Source organism: Clupea harengus, chromosome 11, assembly GCF_900700415.2.
Source record: "Clupea harengus chromosome 11, Ch_v2.0.2, whole genome shotgun sequence".
In the NCBI taxonomy this organism is placed as follows: Eukaryota; Metazoa; Chordata; class Actinopteri; order Clupeiformes; family Clupeidae; genus Clupea; species Clupea harengus.
In genome coordinates, this window is record NC_045162.1 from 24963927 (window position 1) to 24985652 (window position 21726).

Genomic DNA, 21726 nt, shown 5'->3' on the forward strand with positions numbered 1-21726 from the left:
ATGACAGATAAAAAGCATGCAGCTAGCTCTCTGTACAAAGAGCTGCCAGAGGGGAAGTGCAGTTGGGAGCTGTCCGCAATCCTTACAGTTAGCATGTGTACTTACAGACCTCAGGAAAAGGCTTTTTTATTATCAACCAATGTTGCATTCTTCCTCTCTTTGTTGGGGAGAGGAATGTGACTGGGGCTATTTGTGCATGTTTGCCTTTTTAATGAAGGCTTAGACTGATCACCATGAGCTTGAGTGAGCGAGTCTGAGCCACTAAGGGTGTGGTCATCACCCCGCTGTCTGTTATCTGTCATTTAACACAACAGCACCCACGTTGGCCACAGCGCAGCCAGCCAAACAAAAACAGGCCAAAATATAATAAGGCAAATATGTTTTTGTGGGACATATTTCCTGGTAGTGCTCATTGGACTTTGTTTTGTGCTTTCGCTTGAAAAATATTTGTTCCCCTGGAGCTTAAAAAACGAGTGAGAGGAGAAATAACAGAATATTTAGTCATGTGGGCCTGAAACTGTTTGACTGTTTTTTCCCTTTATATAAAACAAGAAATTTAAAATGGCGATGACAAGTTACATGACTGACCACAAAGTGCAATAAGTGCACTCTGTTTAAACGTCCACAAATCCTTGGAGAGAGTCAGCTAAGATAGTGAGGGACCAGTAATCCTTGATTAATCCCATTTCCTCGAAGAAGAACCGAAATGTCTCATTGGTGATGATTCATGAATCCACTGGGGATGTATGAGTCTCGAACTGAACCTCCCTGAGGCTAAGAGTGGATCATATTGGTGCTATGCCAGCTGCTCTGTCCAGTTTGTTTAGCTGTAGTTGTTGTGTGGTTAAGGGATAAATATGCACTCTTCAGTAGTGGGTTGTTGCATGGAAGAACACTTGACTGCTGTATTTCTGTAGACCATGACAGCCCTTTTCAACAGATTCTCCATTTTCCTCTAACTCAATTCAATGCAGCTCTAGACCCCCCCCCCACACACACACACACAACACACACACCCAAAAAATGAAAAGACATTAGGTGTACCTGGGCACTTTTTCTTCTTCACCACGCAGTCCCTCTTCTCGTGTGTGGGGGGGCAGGGGTTGGCGTGCGGGGAGGGGGTCCTCAGGACCGTGCGGGTTCTTGTCTCCTCACCCCGCTTGAAGCCGCAGGTCTTGCCTCGACGGGAGCAGGGACTCCACTCGCTCCACTCCTCCACCTCACAGTGCACTGATGGAGGGGAAACAAAAGGGACTAACAGGTTTATGGAAGAAAAAGTCTCTTAATATGGCTCTTGTTGTTCCCTAAGGCATGATCCATAAACAGTACATGCAACACTAACCTGTAAATTGTTTAGATTTTTTTCATGACATTGTGGAATCCTTGATCACATCTTGTGCATGTCAAAGTAAACTAAAATAAAGACTCCCCACTCTGCCGTAAGCAATCGGTTCAGTTTCTCTCCCTCCTCACCTAACTTCCCACTCTGCCATAAGCAATCGGTTCAGTTTCTCTCCCTCCTCACCTAGCTCCCCACTGTACCATAAGCAATGGGTTCAGTTTCTGTCTCTCTAGGTGTCTCCCTGGGCTCACCTTGAGGGATGCACTCCACAAGCAGGTCGCTGGGCTCGTACTCTTCAGGGCAGGTGTCGTAGCACTTCCCCTGCAGGTGGAAGAATCCCTCCGCACACCTGGTGCACGTGTCAGTGTTGGCACAGCTTTCGCAGTCTGTTGGACACTCTGAAAATCCCCCAGAACCCACCAGCCTCGTCAGTGCTTGTGCATAAACCACCTCAACACACAATTTACACTACTGTAACCACACCAACATAAGGCAAGATCAGGCAAGTTTATTTATATAGCACAAGTGTTTTACAATCATTCATTCATTACAAATATGGGCTACAGGTATGGGAAGATGTTTTAAAAATGTCGGTATGAATACAGGTTTGATATACAGATATGAGGTAAAAGCAGTGTGCACTCACCAAGTACACACTCCCGCTGGGCAGTGCTGGGCACTCTGCCTTCTGGGCAGGTCTGCAGGCACTTCCCCTGGTGCAGATAGAAACCAGGGCGGCAGCGGGTGCAGAAGTTACTGGTGAAGCAGGAGTCACACTCCGGCCGACATTCTGCAAGACAGGGCACAGACCCACGGACAACTATGAGTCAGGGCACAGACAGGGCACAGACAGGGCACAGACCCACGGACAGGGCACAGACAGGGCACAGACCCACGGACAACTATGAGTCTGCACGTCCAAGATGAGACATGCCATAAAAGCAAGACTTTCAAGAGAAGGAACCAGATTTGTTGAAAAGGCCAATGGCTGTCATATATATATGCATGTTGTACTAGAACGAGGCTGTCTCGTGTCTTTCGAGACAACTTCAATTTCTGGAGTTCTACACAGACTGCCAGTGAACCTGTACATGTACAGATGACTGCTGGGCAGTAGATGGACCTTTTGATGGTCATTCAAATGTTGATGCATCACAACAGCCTCACAACAGCCTCACAACAGCCACAACACGTGTTGAAAAAGTTCAGATGACTTTATTCTCACGTGTTTGTAGACATCATTCAAAATATGAGGGTCATTGTGAACATTGCCATGCCAAAAAGGAATGTGAAGGATTTGCCTTCAAATGAGTAATCCCTTATAGCAACTAAAATGTTAAATAGTTAAATAGTTCATGTAAAAGACTAAATGACTAAAGGCAATGTCATACATTGAAGTCAAAACATTGGCTTCACCCATTCATCAGCTTTGCTGGTCTGTAGAATCACTTACTAGTGCAGTCGTTTCTGTCAGGAGAGCGGGTGCCATAGTAACCACTTGGACAGGAGGGCAGACACACACCGGTCTGTTTCATGCCGTTCCTCTCCAGGAAGATGAAGAGCCGCGGCTTGCAGGACAGGCAGCCGTTGTACTCCGAACACGTCAGGCACCCGCTCTGACACCCCGAGCTCATGCTCTCTGTGGTAGACAGGTTCAAATGCTTTAGTCACATTTACTCTCTAATACAGGGCATTGCAGTTCTTCTATTAAGTCCAAATACTGTCAGCCTTTTTAAGTCTCATATCTGAACATAAAGACAATACATGTTTTTATTCATAGCTAAACATACTTAACTACTAGCAGTATTGACACCTTAAATGTTATTGTTTAATGCTGTTTAATGGCATATATATTTGGAATACATCCATATGCACAACATACAAATCTTTGTCTGAACTGATCATCCACTTGGTACAGCAGCGAACAAGCCTTACATGCTACAGACATTAGATAAACTTTTTTTTTAAATATGAGGGGCTCTCATTTGGGTTTTATCTCATGCTGAAAGATGTTAGTATCAAATGAAACATTCAGATCCAAGAAGAAAATGATTTGGCACACCCTTCGAGGTCGAATTTTTTTACGGTTTAAATACTGTGCTCTTATGGGTGTGAAACCAACAGAGCCTTTTACTCTCAGCAGGTTTCGTGTGAAAGGCCACAGATCATTTATAAACACCGAGCCCGTGATGTTGCTGAATCATAAACACAACAGGGTGGACACTCATCTGCAGATCGTCCAAATGAACAACGTAATCAGCAATGACACAGAACATACTAGAGTTTGCATGCCACCATAGGCACAGTAGCCCTCAAACAATGTGAGAAACACGCCACACACACACACACACACACACACACACACACACACACACACACACACACACACACACACACACACACACACACACACACACACACACACACACCTAATCGTGGTGGGAGACCTTCAGGTCTGGTAACAACAGGCTCTGAGCACATATTGTAGAGTTCCCAGTATCAGCACATCCCTACAGCAGTGAGCCCCCATTCCCAATCTTCCCTCCATCTCCCGTCTACATATTACTTCAAGGGCATAAATTACCTCAGTGTATGGCTACCTTGTCAGTGCAAGAGAATGTGAGGTATTTCCAAAGATATATGATTTGTTTTAGTGACCTGAAAGCAGTGACTCATGAAAACAGCCATACTGTATGACCATGCACACATGCCTATGATAATAAACTTAGTCTCCATCCATCTGAAGGCTCTGACAACTTTGTCGTGCCACTTGGTGTTAAAACAGCATGGGAACTCACAGAGAGTATGGCACTAGCATAATAAAGGTTCAAAGTCACGCATCCCTATGGAGCATTATGTCATACTACATGACCAGCAGTGAAGTAAAGGCAATCACATCTGAAGTTACTATAGCAAACACCAAAGGGAAATGTAGATTCAGATATCACAAGTGATAACCGCAAGTGATGGAATACTGAGGACTGCTTTGATTAAGACCCCCTTCTCCTGAGGCTGGCATATTATTTTAATGGAGGGCTAACATGATAGGAATCTAGAGGAAGATAGTGTGAGAGGGATGAATACAGTGAAACAGAGGACAGAACTGACAGGAAAAAAGAGAGAAAGAGGGGAGGATGGAAAGAATGAAGAAGAAAGAGAGAGAGAGAGGGAGGGAGGAACTATTAGCGGCTGCCAATTGATCCCAGGTGCTGCCTCCAGAGATGAGATGCACCTCTACTGGCTCGCCGTTGCTGTCTGGTTCACTGTGGTGCTGGACGCTTTAGCAGGACGGCTTTAGTCCCGGAGGCCAGAACAGGGCCTGTATTCACTCTCTGAGGGGGCCAGGAGGGTTAACATGGGGGGGGGCCCAACACTGTGGACTTTTAAATGAAGGCAGAGAGGGGTAATCACCTCGGAGCAGTGTGAGGTGCTGTTGGAGTGGCGGAGTGAGGGCCAGTAGTAAATGCCAAGTTGGTTTAGGTGCTGTTTGGCAGAGGGAGTGCCGTTGAGGGGGGGGGGCACAGGTGAGGGCAGGCCCAACCTCAGTGTTCACCAGTGCACATCGCCACACAAGATGTAGGCAGAGGTGTTTTTTTCGGGCCGACTCCAGCATTCCATGCTACAGGCGAATTGTGCTAATGTTCCACAAACGCCCCCCCCCACCCCCACCCCCACCCCAACCCATCCACTCAGGTTTCAAGGCTTGCCTCTACCCCCCACACCTCTTTTTTCCCCCCCCTCCAGTTCAATGTTGGCTGCCAGATTGCCATAGATCATGGATATTCTGTTTGACATATCTCAGCAATCTTTACAACTGCTGTCCATTTGCCCACATGTGTTCCTGCCAAGCCTCTCTAATTCACAGAACCTTTAACACGGAGGAATTCTGGCCTGCCCTCACGCCGACATAACCTCTGGGCCACTTGCGTAACAGCCTCATCGGCACCCCTGGAGCACTGCATGTTCAAAATCATCGCTCCGCGCCTTCGGACCCAGGCAACGGTCCGCAAACAAACGAACGGGCATTCCAGGGAATCCTTCAAACAGCAGCCTCGTTAAAATGTGACCACATGAAATTAAACAGTGACATTAAAGACGTAGACTTGTCATCAGTGGCCTGCCCCTTGAGAACACACATGGTGGATTTCCAATAGTACTGATTTTTACTGCGATGAAGAGCATGCAATCAGAATTGAATTGTAATATTACTTGTTCAATGAGGGGTTGATGCTTAAGTAGGAGATCATAACACGAGGGGAGCCGGGGTCATGGATTGTATTTCCTCAAGACCAACACAGTTGAAATGCCTTGACCGCATTGCAACTGTCAGTAGACAAATGGGTCTACTGAATTAATAACTATAAATGTACGTAGAAAAGGCTGAGTGTAAACACTCATGATTGCAGTCTTAACAGTGCATCATGTGGTCAGCTTGACTGCAGTATGATAGAGAGAGTGTGGAGCGAGCGCTGGAGCACCCGGTGGAGAAATCCCAAATGAATTTATAATCCCACTGGTGACGGTGTGATGACAAGTCATTCACACTCAGCAGACCTATCTTGACAGAAGACATGATGTTTAACACACACACACACACACACACACACACACACACACACACACACACACACACACACACACACACACACACACATACACACACACACACACATTCATGTACGCTCTTAGTACATATATACAGACATACACACACACACACACACACACACACACATACACACACACACATTCATGTACGCTCTTAGTACATATATACAGACATACACACACACACACACACACACACACACACACACACACACACACACACACACACACACACACACACACTCAATGACGGCTTCAGTGAGTGAAGAAATAGATAGAAGAACAGGAAACCCAGGTGCTGTGCAGAATTGATGTTGAAGTCAAGGGAATCTCTACAGGGTATTGAAAGAGTTAGGGATTTAATACACAAGGTCAGCACACTAGCGCACACTGACACCATCTCTGTCTAATGCCTGGGACACCATCTTGTCAATCTATGCTCCAAGTAAGGTTAGGTCTGCCCATCCTCACTTGAATAACTGCCATCCTATAGAATTTGTAAATCTTAATGCTAGTTCATGGTCTCATGTACGGATTCGCAGACATTCCCGCTGGATGCATCAGGAGCGCAGCAGGAAGTATGGTCACCTCGGCCACGCGGTCATTGCCTCTGAGCGCTCATTGTGGTTATTCACACGCCACCGTTTCAAACGCTTTCAATTAGCGGACGCTGCTGCTGACTGCTGGGTGCTGGGTTTGGGTGTGGGGGCGTGTGGTAAACTGCATATATGGAGCTTTGGTCATCTGTGCTGTGCATTTCTGCGCCTGTTTTTGAACGGAGAGATCGAGAGCAAGGGATACTGCAGATTTTAGAATTCCTGGCTCACCAATAAATCTGGTGAAAGTTCTATTGTAATTGTACAATTAATCTATACACTTATTAAATGAATAGTGCTTAGTTATGTCTCATTAGGTTATTGGAAATTTTGCTTATTGTTCAGTCCTTTTTTTGTTTTAATACTATTTTTGACTTCTGAATGACTTCTATGATTCTATTAAATTTTCTTTCTGTCATTTATTCTGTTTTAATTCTAATCTAATACAATTTCTATTAGTCTTTTATACTCTCATTGGCACTTTTTTGGCACTATTTAAGATCATTGTGCTGAATGTATTATTTTATGATGTTGAACTATATATAAGATTTATTGTTATCATAAATATCTTTTAAAAATCTGTAGTTATTTGTCCTTTTTCATAGGAAAGCCATTTTGAAATGCTGCACCAAAGTGAAACATAGCAGACAAAAAATACTGAACTAATTAAGCTCTGACGTGCTGATTAGACACAAAATATCTTCATGCATAAAATAAACCACAGCCTTCATATCTGAGAGGACAAAACATCAACCACAGTACAAGCTCTAATGATGGAAGAGAAGGATACCATGTTTTGGGGGGAATTTGTTTTTGAACAAAACAAAATTAATTTTTGGTATTTTAAATATTCGACTAAATCTGTGAAAAACAACTGACATTTCATATTTAAAATGACTGAAAAATTAGCTTTGACAATGCAAGCTTTGTCATGGTTTGATGTGCAGCAACAGCATTTGGAGTTTGGCACCTCCTCTGAGGTCTGGTTTTGGAAGCCATCGGAACCTCAGAGATTTCACTGCAAGGGCACTGGCTTCATTGTCACACAAGTTCGGCTCTTCCATGTGTAAACCACAGGGTGGCTTTGGTAAAACCCACAGAGTGATGTGAGACCAATGAGAGTTAAATGAATTCTCGTTGCCCATTCATCAGGCTACTAGAAAGAGTGAAGTGATAAAACCCAAATGTTTGTGATGTACGTTTATGAGCAAATGAACTCTGCTAAGTGAGCAGTTTTGGCGTAAGGAGGTGACCACTAGAGAGCGATCCGTACATCGGGGACCAAACCTGCACGGGAAGGGGCAGGTAGAGGAATCACTAACGGGTAGCCGAACCGAATTATTGTCTCGTTTTCAATTAAGAATGGGTGGAAGCCATATAAACTAAAGTCCCCTAGTCGAATGTGTGGGTACGACGTCTCCGGAACAGAGATGACAGATAGACCTTGGAGACAGTGCGCGGCTTATATGAGAGATGGAGTTAAAGTTCGAATTGATGTGTGGCAGCCAAATCAATTAGCACGCACGCAGTCACACACAAAAACACACAGGGTGACCCTACAACATACATTTGTTGTGGATAGCTAGCGCGTGTCATCAACACTTCAACATGTACCACAATCTGATCTGACAGAGTCCTATACAACCCAGCTGCGCCAACCTTGCGAACTTTAACTGAAAAAGTTAAAAGACAAAAGACATTTCAAAAGACATTTCCCTCTTTTTGACTTCCATCATTTCTTCTCAGAAAAGCGCTATCCCAAGAGAAATGGGCTTGGAAAGATCCAAGTGAGGAAGCGGACAGGTGTGTGCGCAAAGCATCTGGCCCCGGGCGCTCCCCAATCGGTTACTTACGTTTGTGTGGCCGGTGCCTGGAGGTGTGTTGCTGGCAATTAATGTACTCCATACAGTGCAAGATCAAAACAAAGGAGATCAGTTGTAATTGCATAGTAACCCAGGGATGAGGGTGATGCTTGTCGTGTCAATATCAATGTCCTCCGCCAACCTGTGACAGTAGTTTCGCTGATTTCTGGTAACACGTTACTGATTCCTAAAAACAATTAAACTTCCAACCCAGCTCAGGAGCGAGAGAAACAGCACTTACGAAGGCCCAAATGCACCTGGGCCATCTCGGCAGCAGCATTGTGGGATCAATCCGTGTATGTACCACTGCTAGTTTTCCATCGAGAAGAGGTTGAGCAAACGGGAGAGCAACTGAAAAAATATCAAATTAAGCCCGCCATGGTGATCAAATGAAATGTATCATCTCCAAGTATTCCCCTCTGATCCACTATTGAAGTTTTCAGCGCGTCCAGGTGGGAATTGCGATGGTTACTCTTTTGCGCCCGGCGTGCGAGATACACGAATTAACATTTCACTGAAACTTATTGTTTGCCGTGCGAAATCTCCCGAAACGCAAACATCCCCTTGCTTTGTTTTGTCATTACAAATACCGCGGGTTCGGATAGAAAGTTTCACTGGTCTGCATCATCACCGTTGGACAAGTTTCTGTCTCTTTGCTGCGCGCTCGCGTACCACCTCTCATTCACTCTCCCCCTCTCTCGATCACTATGATGACTGCCGTCTCTCTCCCCCTCTCTGAACTCCAAAGTTTATTTAGAGGGCGAACCCCCCGCGTCAGAGACCACGCGAGCTACTGACTCTCTCTTAAAAGAAATGTTTTGTTAGAGAGAAACCGACCTCTCTCAGGCCATATCATGCGAAATGTATGCATAGCATCAACGTTGTCTTAATATTTCCTAAAGTTAACTTTGGTAAATTAACAAATGTTGTTATAATGTTATGTGTTCATTCTGGATGTAGGCATTTGTTTATCTTGGTCGATTTTTTTAATAGTGATGGACCACAACCAAAAGACTTGGCCACAGTCATTTCCAGTTGCATTACTTTAATATACCTTATGCTTAGCTCTGCAGTTTTCAACGTACTTTACAGTTTACATTTGAAATTAAAGATACAGTCCGCGATTCGGTTTCAGTTTCGCGAAAAGTTGTTGATATTTGAGCTCAACACCCAATCGACTTACACCCCTCCTCCCGTGCTCCTGAAGCACCGTGTTGATTGGCTGGTACTGTTTATGTGTCGGTCCGAGCCACTTTGCTTGTTTCCCATTTACAAGGCCAGAAATGTGTACGAACACCGTTTTTTAGCACAATGACAGAGGAAGAGGACTGAGAGGAGCAATTGTGTATGGTTGTGTATGTATTGAATTTGTGTATGGGATTAAAATCACAGAATGCGCCTTTAATCTCTCATCTATCTGCACACATCATTATGCCAAACCTCTGAGGCAATTATGCTTTATTTTTGAAAATAATCTGAATAAAAATACCTGAGGAAGTTTTTGAAATAGAAGAGTGATTCAACCAAAAATACGCTCCTTCATACCTGGACATACATAAGTTCTATGTTTATATAGTACCAAGCAATTAAGTGATACTACTGCTGATGCAACAATGACTCACAAGAGGCCAAGGGGTCTGAAGAAAGTTAGTGTGTTTGTATGGCGGAGCCCTGAACAGAATTAGAAAAACCTCTATCTACCTGCATGGTCAAGTATTCAATGTCTTGCTTGCAATCTTGGTAAGAAAATACCTTGCTTACATATCCAAGAGGACAACCTTCATGTCATGTCAAACCTTTTGACTATTTGATTACAAATTAAATTCAGGAAAATCTGTTATGGTATCTGTTAGCGTACTGTACGCTACAATTAATTCAAGCCAAATCTATTCAGGCACATTAGTCAAATTAAAACAAAACAGAGAGGAAATCTCTAAACTAGAAGAGCACGTGGAGAGCACCGACCTCCACTACATCTCACAACATTAAATAAAGTGCCCTCTGATCTGGAGCCACTACAAAAGATGTAGGTTGAGGAGAGGATGATGAAGTGCTGAGTAAATGCAGAGCCTTGGAGTGCTGATCACCCTGTGATAATACCATGATACCAAAAGGCATTTAGTTTAAGTATCAAGGAGGACCTGGAGATGTAGGTGTGGAATGGGGATGAAGAAGAAAACTATTGATACAAATGTTGAATAAAATGTCTTAATCAACTGGTAGTCATTAAGGAGAGGCCAGTAAAGGTCTGGTATTAGCAGATGCTTTTATCCAAAGCGACTCACAATGGCATCCTGCAGTGGCCGAGACTCAAACCTGGATCAGTCGTCTACAAGGCGGCGATGCCAACGACTGTACCACCAACACCTTCTGCCCAGTGGAAAAGAAGTACAAAGAGATGTAGCAATGGCTGCAGAAGAAGCAAGAAGCACAGAGGTCAGACAGTGCAGGAGCTTAGGGTCTGACAGCTTACATAGCACTCCCCCTGAGCGCCTCTAGAGGGAGTCAGTGCTATGGGAGGCTCGCCACTCGCCTGTTCATCAGGGCACATTGTAAGCCCTTGTTTTGGAAAACGGCAGGGACGGTTTTATTTGATATGCGGCGACGGCCACATGAAGACGAATCGGTGCATTTTTGCGTGTCCACTGGCAAGGCACAGGCCATGGGAATGATTAGAGCTGTACGTGAGAGTGCAGCCCAGTGATTCGGTGGCCATCCCGCAGGGAAGCTTATTTACACGTCTGGCACGGGCTAAGAAGGGCCTGCTTTTCCTACCCAGTCATATTGATGTTTCAGAAGAATATGAGGCAGACCAATGGCCGATGTTTCTCCTGTTTGGTCGTGCCGCATAAATCACAGCAACATTTACAGAGAGAGAGAGAAAGAGAGAGAGAGAGAGAGAGAGAGAGAGAGAGAGAGAGAGAGAGAGAGAAAGAGAGAGAAATGCTAACACAATGCGATTTTTCCTCTTCACGGAGGGTATAGTTGCCATTGCCCTGTAACTCTTGGCAGTTAATGAGGGACTGACAAACTGCAGAGGCCTGTTGAAAAGAGGTGACGGCAACCAAAGCTGCCAATCTACTTATAGGCTTCCATGTTTTCAAGGAGAATTAATTACTTTTTGTAGATTACTTTCTGCGTCTTCTTTCGCCTTGAGTGTGGGAGGTGGAAGTTTGAGGACAGTTGATTTTTAAGTGAGGGTAGAATAAAGCCTTTCTTTGTGCCCTCATGCCTGCCTCTACACCCCCCCCCCCTCGAGTGCGCCCCTCCTTGATAAATGAGTCAGAGGGAGAAGGGCTGTCTGGGACCGCGGGAAGAGAGGTGAGGTCTCTTGGTCAGTTCCCCCCTCCTCTCGGTCTCCTCCACTGACGAGATCCGTCAACACCCCTAAATGAAGGTGGGCAGGTGCACGAATCAGACGCAGAGTGTGGCTGGGAAAAGGTGGGCAGGGAAGCGAATCAAACGTAGAGTCTGAGCAGTGTGGGATGACAGGACAGGTTGCCTTGTGTGGTCATTCCCAAAAATGGCAGAGAATGAAGACTGGCTCTGGCCAACACACTTGTTACGCTCAAACAGTGTCAGAAGACAAAAGGGTGGCAAATCACCTTACCAAACTTGATAACTTGAGCCTTTTGTTTGTTGTCATTTTTTGGGAGGTGTTGTGCGTGTGTGTGTGTGTGTGTGGGGGGGGGGGGGGGGGGGGGGGGTGTTGGATGAGAGTGACACTATGCCTGCACCACAGAGGTCAACCTCCATAACCCCAGAGAGATTTAATCAGGGGAGCTGTAACACCTCTCCCGTCTCTTGTTGCCGAGCAACCTGTGTCCCAACCTCAGGCGTTCGTTTCGTGTGCGGGGATCTGAGGGGGCTCAGAGCCCTGGGTTTATATTAATCTGCATGAGGCCTGGGAGATTCTTTCACTTTGATTAAGGCCCTTCTTTTCTGTCATAACAGGTGGTCTGTCTGCTCCAGGTCTGGCCATTGTCCCATAGTAATCACTCTCTGCCCTCCGACATGGACAGACAAGCCAGGGGAAGGGCCTCCTGTGTGTGCGCTAGACTGCCGGCTTTTCGGCTGCCCCGAAGTGAAAGGAGGACATTGTGGGTGTTGTATTACGTGCGCCCCTGACCTCTCCTCATTTGTTTATTTACCCTGTCCTGCTCATTACACCGCCGTGTTTTTCTTTATGAAGCCACCTGCTATATTTTCCCCGACGGTAATGAGATGGAGTGAGAGAGATGAAGGACATCTGGAGGCTGGCACCCTCAGCCACCAAGGCTCACCTTAAGTGTGTTAAGCAGCAGTCAGCCAGTTAAGGTGCCAGCACTTCACTTTCACCCTGGTTTCTACAGCCATTTTAGTCAATTCATACATTAAACAAAGCTCTCCATTTCTTTCACTGTTTCTCTCTCTCTCACACACACACACACACACACACTCACTCACACTGAGCTCAATAAGCATGCAGTAAACAGCCAATGTGTTTTCCAACCTGTGTGGAGGTTACGTGCTCTCTGCTTTTTGTATTTGAAACTCAAACTCTCCTTATTCCTCCCATTAGAGCGCTTAACCCTCCTTCTCCTCCTTCACGATAAAGAGTTCCTGCAGCATTTGCTGTGAGAAACTTTTGACGGTGCCTTAATACACCGGGAGCTCCTGGGACTGCTAAAACACCACGAGGAGAGGTCATTCAGTACGGAGACATAAAAGTGATAATTTCACAACTGAAAATGACAGGAACTCTGTGATCCAGTCACTATTTATCATCAAATAAAACCCACAGGTGACGTGCTAATTCATTCTGCAGAGCAACGCCAGTTGCAGCCGTTGCTATGTTTTTTCGTACTCTTTAAGACAAACATTTGAGAAGCACAAAATTGAAAGTTGAATTTAATGCTACATGCCTGGCACGTTGAAATACATAAACAGAAAAATAGAAATACAAATACATTTGAGCCATAATTTGGCAGGACATAACAAAACTAGTTCTATGGCGGAAGCTGGGGGATTTGTTGAGCAACAAAGGCTGCCTTATTATAATATATTCTGTGTGTGTGTGTGTGTGTGTTCTGTATGTGTGAGTGTAGGGAATGGTCCTTTCAGTTTGAAGGCTTTGGATGGAAAGTTGTGAAATGAAACATGTGTGAGAGAGTAATGCCTCCTCTTTGGATCTACTGAGGCAGAACAAGCTTTAATGTGCCGCAATGAAACATAAAATGCAGTTTACAACATAAAAATTCATTCAGATTTTTTCCACTTCAATAAAAGTAGCCCCCTAGCCCCTGCAAGGCGCGGCTAGAGGGAACAACATCTGGTCTTCAAGGCAAAGGGTCTAAACCAGGCAGCTCCCAAATATGGCCTACACCTGAGCACTTATGAATAGTCTCTGACCTTGCACAGGCTTTCTAATTAAGCTCGAAAAGTGTCTGTGAACATTGCAATACAGAATCCAGTCTGTCCTGTGGAGGCCTTGAAGAGTCACAGGAAAGCACAAAGGTTGGGGTTTCCTGTGTAGACAAATGGTAAAATGTATAAAGAGTTTTTTTCTCTTTTTAAAACATACAAGCGAGAAAACATACTGATTGAACTTAAAAATGAACTAAATTCTTTTTTTCTGTCATTGCTTTCATTCCAGCGGGGAAGGAAATGAAAGAGAGGCTTATAAAACACACTGGTGTTAATAAGACAGTACATGTATCCATTGTGCGATTTTAAAACCTATCACATAAAAAGTCCCAGGAACCCATAAAACAGTGTGATTCAAGGCATGGCGGTCTTTTATGATTAGAACCTACTGAACAATTAAAACCTGTTCTGGAAGCTAATGACCACAGGAGAGGCCCAGCCAATCAGATGGGCCAGAAGACCTGGATCGATCTTAGTCGTGAAGCGGAACACGTGTGTGCCGTGTGTGTGTGTGCGTTTCACACATAAGACCTGTAAAAATGAGGCGTTCCAGTGGCATGCTGGAGCAAAGGGGCAGCTCCAGGCTGTTTATGGCAAGTGATAATGACACATCTATAAAAGAAACCTACCGCTAATTGCAGCAACCGTTGTGTGACACCCAGTTTTAGCACCAACCCCAGAAGGTGGTCACAATGCTGCCTCTGGACTGGTGTGTGTTCCAAAAGAAACAGAATTTGAAAACAGAATTTAGGATGGCTAGAACAAGGTTTTGTTGAGACTGAAGAAAAGTAAAACACTCATAACTGACAAAAAAATAGTCCTTTAGGTTTCGTGTCCTTGTGTCCTTTTTATAGAAAGCATGAGGTTCCATAGCTTTGCTGGGCAGTAAGTGCATTAATGCTGTTGTGGAATGGAAAAACCTTGCGCTGACCAAAGAAAGGAAAATTTCACATTGTTGGAAACCTTGTTAGAAAGTTTGTGCTTAGACAGCATGATTACCCACAGATAGTGTATCTGTGTTCTAAATAATACTCCACAGGCATTTAACCCTGCGTAGAGGCTCAGTACATAAGCACGTTAATACACTTTTTACATTTCATGAACCCACACTGAAGTCATAATCAATCAATGAAGTGAATGGATTCTAATGATGATAGAGATGATTTGCTGGAGGGAACTGTGAGATCAACAACCTGGATACAGTACAGTACTTTTACCCAATAGAAATCCTAAATAGTTTAGTACGTAAACTGATGGTGTTTGCTTGTTTCTGCTACAGTAGATTGTTTTGCTGGACATGGCAGTATTGTACACAATGGCAGCTGCTGCAGCAGCTCACTTAACCCATATCCTAACACAAAATGAAGGTCCCTTCAAGTGGTCAAAATGAAGGTCCCATCAAGTGGTCATTTTTAGTGCTATTAAAATACAGTTTTTCATCTTCTTTATTTTAGTTTTGACTATTAAAGTACATTATGAGATTACGTGTTCTTTGATGATCTTTCGCTCATTCAAATAGTTGAATTGCTCACTGGGTAGAATGTCATGCAAGTAGGTCCATTTCATCAAGTGGCTGACAATGCAAATGAAATAAACAAGAATTCCACATGATTTACACATCATTTTTCACTACTCATCTCCCCGTCCTCTGTACGTGTGCATCCACTCTCTGTGAACTACGCAAACAGGCACCATAGTGTCTGCCTCTGGAATGGGTCTGGTCTTATCAGACACAAACTGTCAGGGCTCCAGCCGGGACCTTCTCTGTTGGGCACCTTGGTGGCCATTTTGTTACTTTTTCCATGTGCTTTAGTTTGTTTTGGTTTCCATGTGTTTGTTGCCCCACCTCTACTTCCTGCCTTTGTACTGTTTCCCGCCAATTTTGATCCTTACCTGTTCCCGGATTTGTATTACCCTCCTATTTATACCCTGCTCTGTCTGTGCTTCTTTTTCAGATCGTCTCGTTTCATGTGCTCATTCAGTTTTTGTATTCCTTGTTTGTTCTGACCACGGCTTTGTCAAAGTTTCTACCTGTTTGTGTTTTCCTCTTACCTGTTTGCATGTTCTGTGGACCACTTGCCTACCTGGAGTTTTGTGAGGATTGCCTTGCCTGCTTGGTTTTTGTTCTTTTACTTTTCCTTTAATAGTTAACCCTGCTTTTGCCTTATGTCTGCCTCCTGTGTCGTGCATTTGGGTCCTCTTCCCCCGGCAGTCCTGACAGTACCATCTGACCAAAATGGACCCAGCCGACACAGGAATTCCCTTGGATGAACTGTAAGAAGGGTAAAGTACCTGATCAATAAGCTGAATGCTGTTGTCAACAGCACCACCTCTTTCGAATGCAAGCTGGCTCCGGTTACATTAAGGCAGACAACGCTTTCTACGTTACTAAACCATTGGCTGATGGGCCTGCCAGGCGTGGCTAGATTGGCTGCGCTGACCTCAGGTTATGTCTGCAAGCATTCCTGGACACACCTGGTGACTCCCATGCTTGGCCTTGCATGGTGCCAGCTAGCCACCAGTTTGATAGCCCCCTACCAGACACAGCTCCTGTCTGTGCTAACCTTCTGCCAGATCCAGCCCCCGTGCCAGCTAGCCACTGTTTTGATAGCTCCCCACCTGATTCAGAGCCAATCAGCCTGTAGGCAGCAGCCCAGGTGGTTAGGTTGAGCCTACTTGAGCTCCCAGGCAGTCTCCCAGACTGTTGGCAACCAGCCAAACACCCTCAGTTCTGCTGATCTCCAGTCTGTCTTCCAGCCATTAGCATATGGCCTGTCAGCATCCTGTTTGATTCTGTCCCCTTGGGCCCCCAGGAGTCACCATTCTGGGGAACTTGACTGGCCATCAGACATCCCCCAGAAAGAAGTGTGGCTCTCAACGATGTTGGGCCCCTCAGCTGACCAGTGCATCGGCCCTGCCTGCGGCCAAGGTTCCTCAGTCCTGTCTGTGCCCTGGAGGTTCTGCAGCCCTGCGTCCTGGAGGTTCCTGCTCTGGTCGCTCCTGTCTCTGGGGTGGTTTCCGTGGTTCCGGTCCCGGAGGTGGTTCTCGCTCCCGTGGTTCCTGTCCCCGAGCTGGTTCCTGTCCCAGAGGTGGTTCTGGAGTCGGCCCCTAAATCTGCTGATGCCCCGCCTGCTGCTGACTTGGAGTCGGCACCCCTTCTGCTGCTGAGCCTGCACTTGAGTCGGCTCCCCGCCCGCAAGTCTGTCCTGGTCTCTGTCTTTGGGCCCGTTTCTGTTCCCTTCTCTGTACTGGTCACTGTCTCTGTTCCCCAGTCTGAGCCTCTTCCCCTGGCAGTCCTGACACACACACACACACTCTCACGCTCTCAGAACTCAGAACTGTCACAGTGAGCAGACACCATAATGTAGGGGGCACTTTTACTGTAATACAGCCCGGAGATCAGCCATTTTCATAATTAATGACTCACTTTTCTGTTATACTTACTGGAATGTTCTAATCATTAACAGGTGGCGAAGGAGACCAAAACCATCCAGCAGAGAAATACAAATGTGGAAACTGTCTGCATCCAGTCAGGGCATCCCACCATGATTATGTGTGTTTGTGTACTATACATCTCAGTGTGTGTGTGTGCATATGTGTTTGAGTGTGTGTGTGTGGGTTTGCATACATGTGTGAATGTATGTTTTGTGTTTGCACATGTGTGTGTGTGTGTGTGTGTGTGTGTGTGTGTGTGTGTGTGTGTGCACGCACAGTGGTAGGATTCCATCTTCAGGGTATTTCCCTCACAGTGGGAGCAAGCCCTCTGAACTCTGTCATGATGGGAAACACTCTCTGACCTCCTGACCCCTAAACACAGATCACATTTACCACACACGCAAACGCAGCTGGGGAAACTACAGGCGTGCTGCTAACACACATGGCACTGTACTATTTAGCCATAATCCTGCTGGAATCCGACTCCATTAAAATGAGAGTGGGGAGAAAAGAGGCACAAGACTGGTGTATATATTAGCCATGCTATGGCTCCTGCACACACAACAGACTAATTTGCACTTCACATATAAATGTACTACACTTGTTTTTATATGTTTTTTTTTTTCTTCTGGAATTTGTTTTATGGCTTAGCAGCGGCGGTTGTGATTGGGCCAACAACAACTTCCACCCTCCGCTGACCCTCACTCCCTTCCCTCTCAGGGTCTACGGTTGCCTCGGCTGTGGCGGGTTGCATTCTGTCAACAAATGATTCATCGCTTTCCCCTCTCCTCTTACCACTGCAATAATAAGTGCTAAGCCTGGCCTGTGGTCTGGTCCAAGAGTGACAGAGTGTTATTTTGGAGAGTAACAATTTATTACATTACCAAAACAAATTTCCACGCCACAGAAGGCTGTGTAAAGAGTATTAACTGATTCATGTGTTTGTTATTAGGCATTAAGTTATAAACTTATTATGCTGTAATTGTTTCACAAGTCAAGACACAGTGATTCATTGTACTGTCAGTAGCACTACAGTAAAGGCTCATTTGCATTGGTCTTTACCCCCGAAGAGACATGGAAACTATAGTTATCAGATTATTTAAAATGGTCAGCATGACTGTAAAGCAGTACTCAAAACCTCCATTTCCAGAGTTTATGTTACATTCAAGTGTTTCTCACAAGAAGTGCACTCTCAAAGCACACATGCTAATATGATTTTTTTTACTGTAAGTGTTCTTGCCCTCCACAATGTAAAACAACTGGAGATAAATAGCTGCAATAGATTGTTCTTCTCAGCGGGTTTGATTCCTCTCCAGACATTGTCTGGCTTCAAAGGGTGGTTTTTGAGATGAGACAATGCATTAGCCATTATACTTTCTGTAACTGGATGAGACTCTACCAGTGCAGACAGTCTGACAGACAACAAGAGACAGACAGACAGAAACCCATAAAGAGACACAAACACATAAATATCCTTGAAAACCACATAGGAATATACATAATAGACAATACAGAAATGGTTCTTCTCCAACCAATATCCTGTGAGCATCACTGGCCAACAACAGTTACATATATAGTTCAGCCATATACAATTGCACTTCCATCACCATCTGGCAACAGTCTGTGAGGGGCAGTAGGCGCTGCATTAATATACTGTTATATACAGCATTTTAAATGTCCTTACACATAGTGCCACATTGGTGAGAGAGTTTCATAGCCCTCTTTATTTGGAGATATCTATCGCCTTTCCCCATCAAATTGTGGGGAGCTTTCACGGATCTCCAAGACACTTCTGATAAAAGCCTGACCAGCCATGAAGACTTATTTCTCACTCTCCAGCATCAATAATGGAGTCATCTCCCAACTATTTAATCTGTGACGGTTTAATGCTAGCTGTTAAGAGGTGGAGATTTATAACAGTGCAAGAGGTGTTGCATGAGAATGGAAAAATCCTCCGCTTCAGTTGAAAGCTCGCTGCGGCAGGGCTGCCTCTTGACGTGGGGGAGCCCCCATGGCCTCTGTGGTCTGAGGAGGCATATTAGTGAATCTGTCTGCATGCTTTTCCAAGGCAATGTGAAAAAAAATGTGGGGGCCTGAACAACTAACACATACCAACAGCAGCACTGGGAAAAAACAATGTTGTAAATATTCCTGGTTGTAATGACAGCACTGTACTGTTTATATCAGCAACAGAGTCAACAAACGCTGCCAGGCTGATTTGGGAGCGCCACTGTCTGCCTACAGTACACCTTTTACAGAGAACTCCTCTGATCTCACAATGGGGAGATCCCTCCTCCATCTTGGCCTGAGGGAAGCTCCTCTTAGTGAAAGCACAACAAACACAGCAGGCCTAACAGACTACTGGAATGCAGCTTGGCTCTAGGAGAACATGGTTTTTGTACTTCAAAATCAGGGACTAGATTGTTACAACATTGCATGTGCATCGTAGTTCTGTAGTGATCCAACTTTCAGGAATACATGGCATGTGTTAGAAAACTGCTCTATCATTGGTCAGAGTTTTGAGTGGTTAACTATCTGCAAAGTCAATGGCAGGAAGCAATTTAGAATTTCTTTTCCAGGAAAATGTCACCCTTCAAATGGATTAGAACAACCTACGTATGTGGAGTGGATGCAATAGGGGTTAGCTTTTAAATGGGCATGTGGCATCAGGCAGTACATGCCACTGGCACGAGAAGGGTCATGCAAATGGCATCCGGTAACAACACATAAATGCCACTGTCAGGAGGAGGGCATGCCGACGAGCCACAAATCAGCAGCATCCCTTTCTGAGTTAGGTCCAACAATGACAAACCGGTGCGCTCTCTCTCTTGTGTTTCAGAAATGCAAAAGGTCATTCACATGCTTGAGACGGTTGAAGACATACCTGAGGAACAGTATGGCAGACAATGGTTCTAATAACAGTATTGGCTCTAATGAGTATTCAAAAAGAGAGTTTTGAGGGAGTTTGATGCAACAGGGACCAGGAGAGTCAATCTTTCAGTGTAAGGTAGGCTAAGTTTTAGTCTTTTAACGAGAGCGTTGCAGAGAAAATAGCAACTATATCTTACAATTCCACAATCAAGAGTCAAGAGGCTAAATGTGCAGATCTGAAGTTTATTGTGGTCTCTAAACCAACAATAGAAGGTGTTCCCTGGATCATCTCGAAGAAAGAATCGCTGAGCAGTCTCTTTTAAAGGAACTTAGTTCCTCCTATAATCTTGTGTGTGGCTGTTTCTATGGCCAGTCAGAATTAGCTCCATCTTTTAACTTTACTCAATCAGAACTTTTTATCGAGGTGAAGTCAATTAATCTTGTTTACAACATGGCTGTCTGCCTCTCAGCAGTCAGCCTTTTTGGTATTATTTGTCAGCCATTTATAAAAAAATTACCACAACGTGTAAAACCAGGATTGGATAACTGTCGGTGCTCATAATGAGCTAGAGACCAAGAAACATATTTGCTCCAGTCTGATCGTTTATTCTTTCTTTCAAAATATGTGTAAAATCAGTGGATGCTAGCCCTCCATCATTGGGTTTAGTGCTAGCAAGGCATCTGAGTGATCTAATATAAAAAGAAAACATGTTTATAAAAAATGTACGGCTGAGGTTATTAACTCAAAATTACGGCTAAGTCGGCTAACTTATAGAATAAGATAATGTTCCAGTCGACTGATTTATTTTCAAACGTGGCTCATTTCTAGTGCAGTCTTTAGGTGCAGTTCGACTTAAGGTGGTGCTGTGCAGTGTTGACTTAACGTGATGCATGCTGGAATTAACACGATGCATGCTGGTCCAAATTTTTGTCAGATTTCCGCTGGTGTTGCGGAACGTCACTTGACATTAAAACCTTGCGATAGCAAGGCGATGGCCCTTTCTGAAGTCAGGTGCTACAGTTGCTCTCCATCTGCTGCAAGAACTAGAACACACCTCCATGACGTCAGTACATCACTGTCATTGGCTGGAATCTCTGATGACAAACATGATGTATGTTTCCTGATGCTAAAATACTGAATGGTTTTAAAATGTAAGAAATCCCTGGATCTGATATGTGACTTGTGGAACAGTGGCACTGAAAACCTTTTATTACTCTGTTATTTTATGTTATAGTGAAGGTTGATGATACAAATATGCAGAAAACTCAACACTGAATTTATGTGACCTGCCATGCTGACCTGAATGTATTCCAACATCGATTTATCAAATGAACGCTATAATTTATCATTATGTTCATTTTAATAAAAAGGAAAGGGGAATTTCAACTGTATTGAACACAATTCCACAACATCTCCTGTCAGTGGGAAGGAGAAACTGTCTGGCTTGATCATCATCGACATCTTTTCCAACTCCACCCTGACAGAGACTGGCTGTTCACGTTGATCTTCAAGTCAGTCAAAGTCAAAAACGGCCGCACCTATTGTCACACTGTCCCACTGCCATGCACCATTCACTTCTGTTTACGTCAATAGATGGTTTATCTA

General features: G+C 44.6%; 1 protein-coding gene across 1 annotated transcript in view; it reads right to left on the reverse strand.

Annotated features, from left to right (window-relative positions):
* The window catches only part of rspo3 (R-spondin 3), a 14966-nt gene extending 5800 nt beyond the window's left edge, over positions 1 to 9166 (reverse strand). The window contains exons 1-5 of the mRNA XM_031576760.2: positions 8400 to 9166; positions 2796 to 2981; positions 1989 to 2132; positions 1594 to 1740; positions 1045 to 1230 (exon numbers count right to left, since the gene is read on the reverse strand). Coding sequence (XP_031432620.1) covers positions 1045 to 1230; positions 1594 to 1740; positions 1989 to 2132; positions 2796 to 2981; positions 8400 to 8493 — 757 coding nt within the window. The 5' untranslated portion in view covers positions 8494 to 9166. The remainder of the gene's footprint in view (positions 1 to 1044; positions 1231 to 1593; positions 1741 to 1988; positions 2133 to 2795; positions 2982 to 8399) is intronic.
* Between the last annotated feature and the right edge of the window lie 12560 nt (positions 9167 to 21726).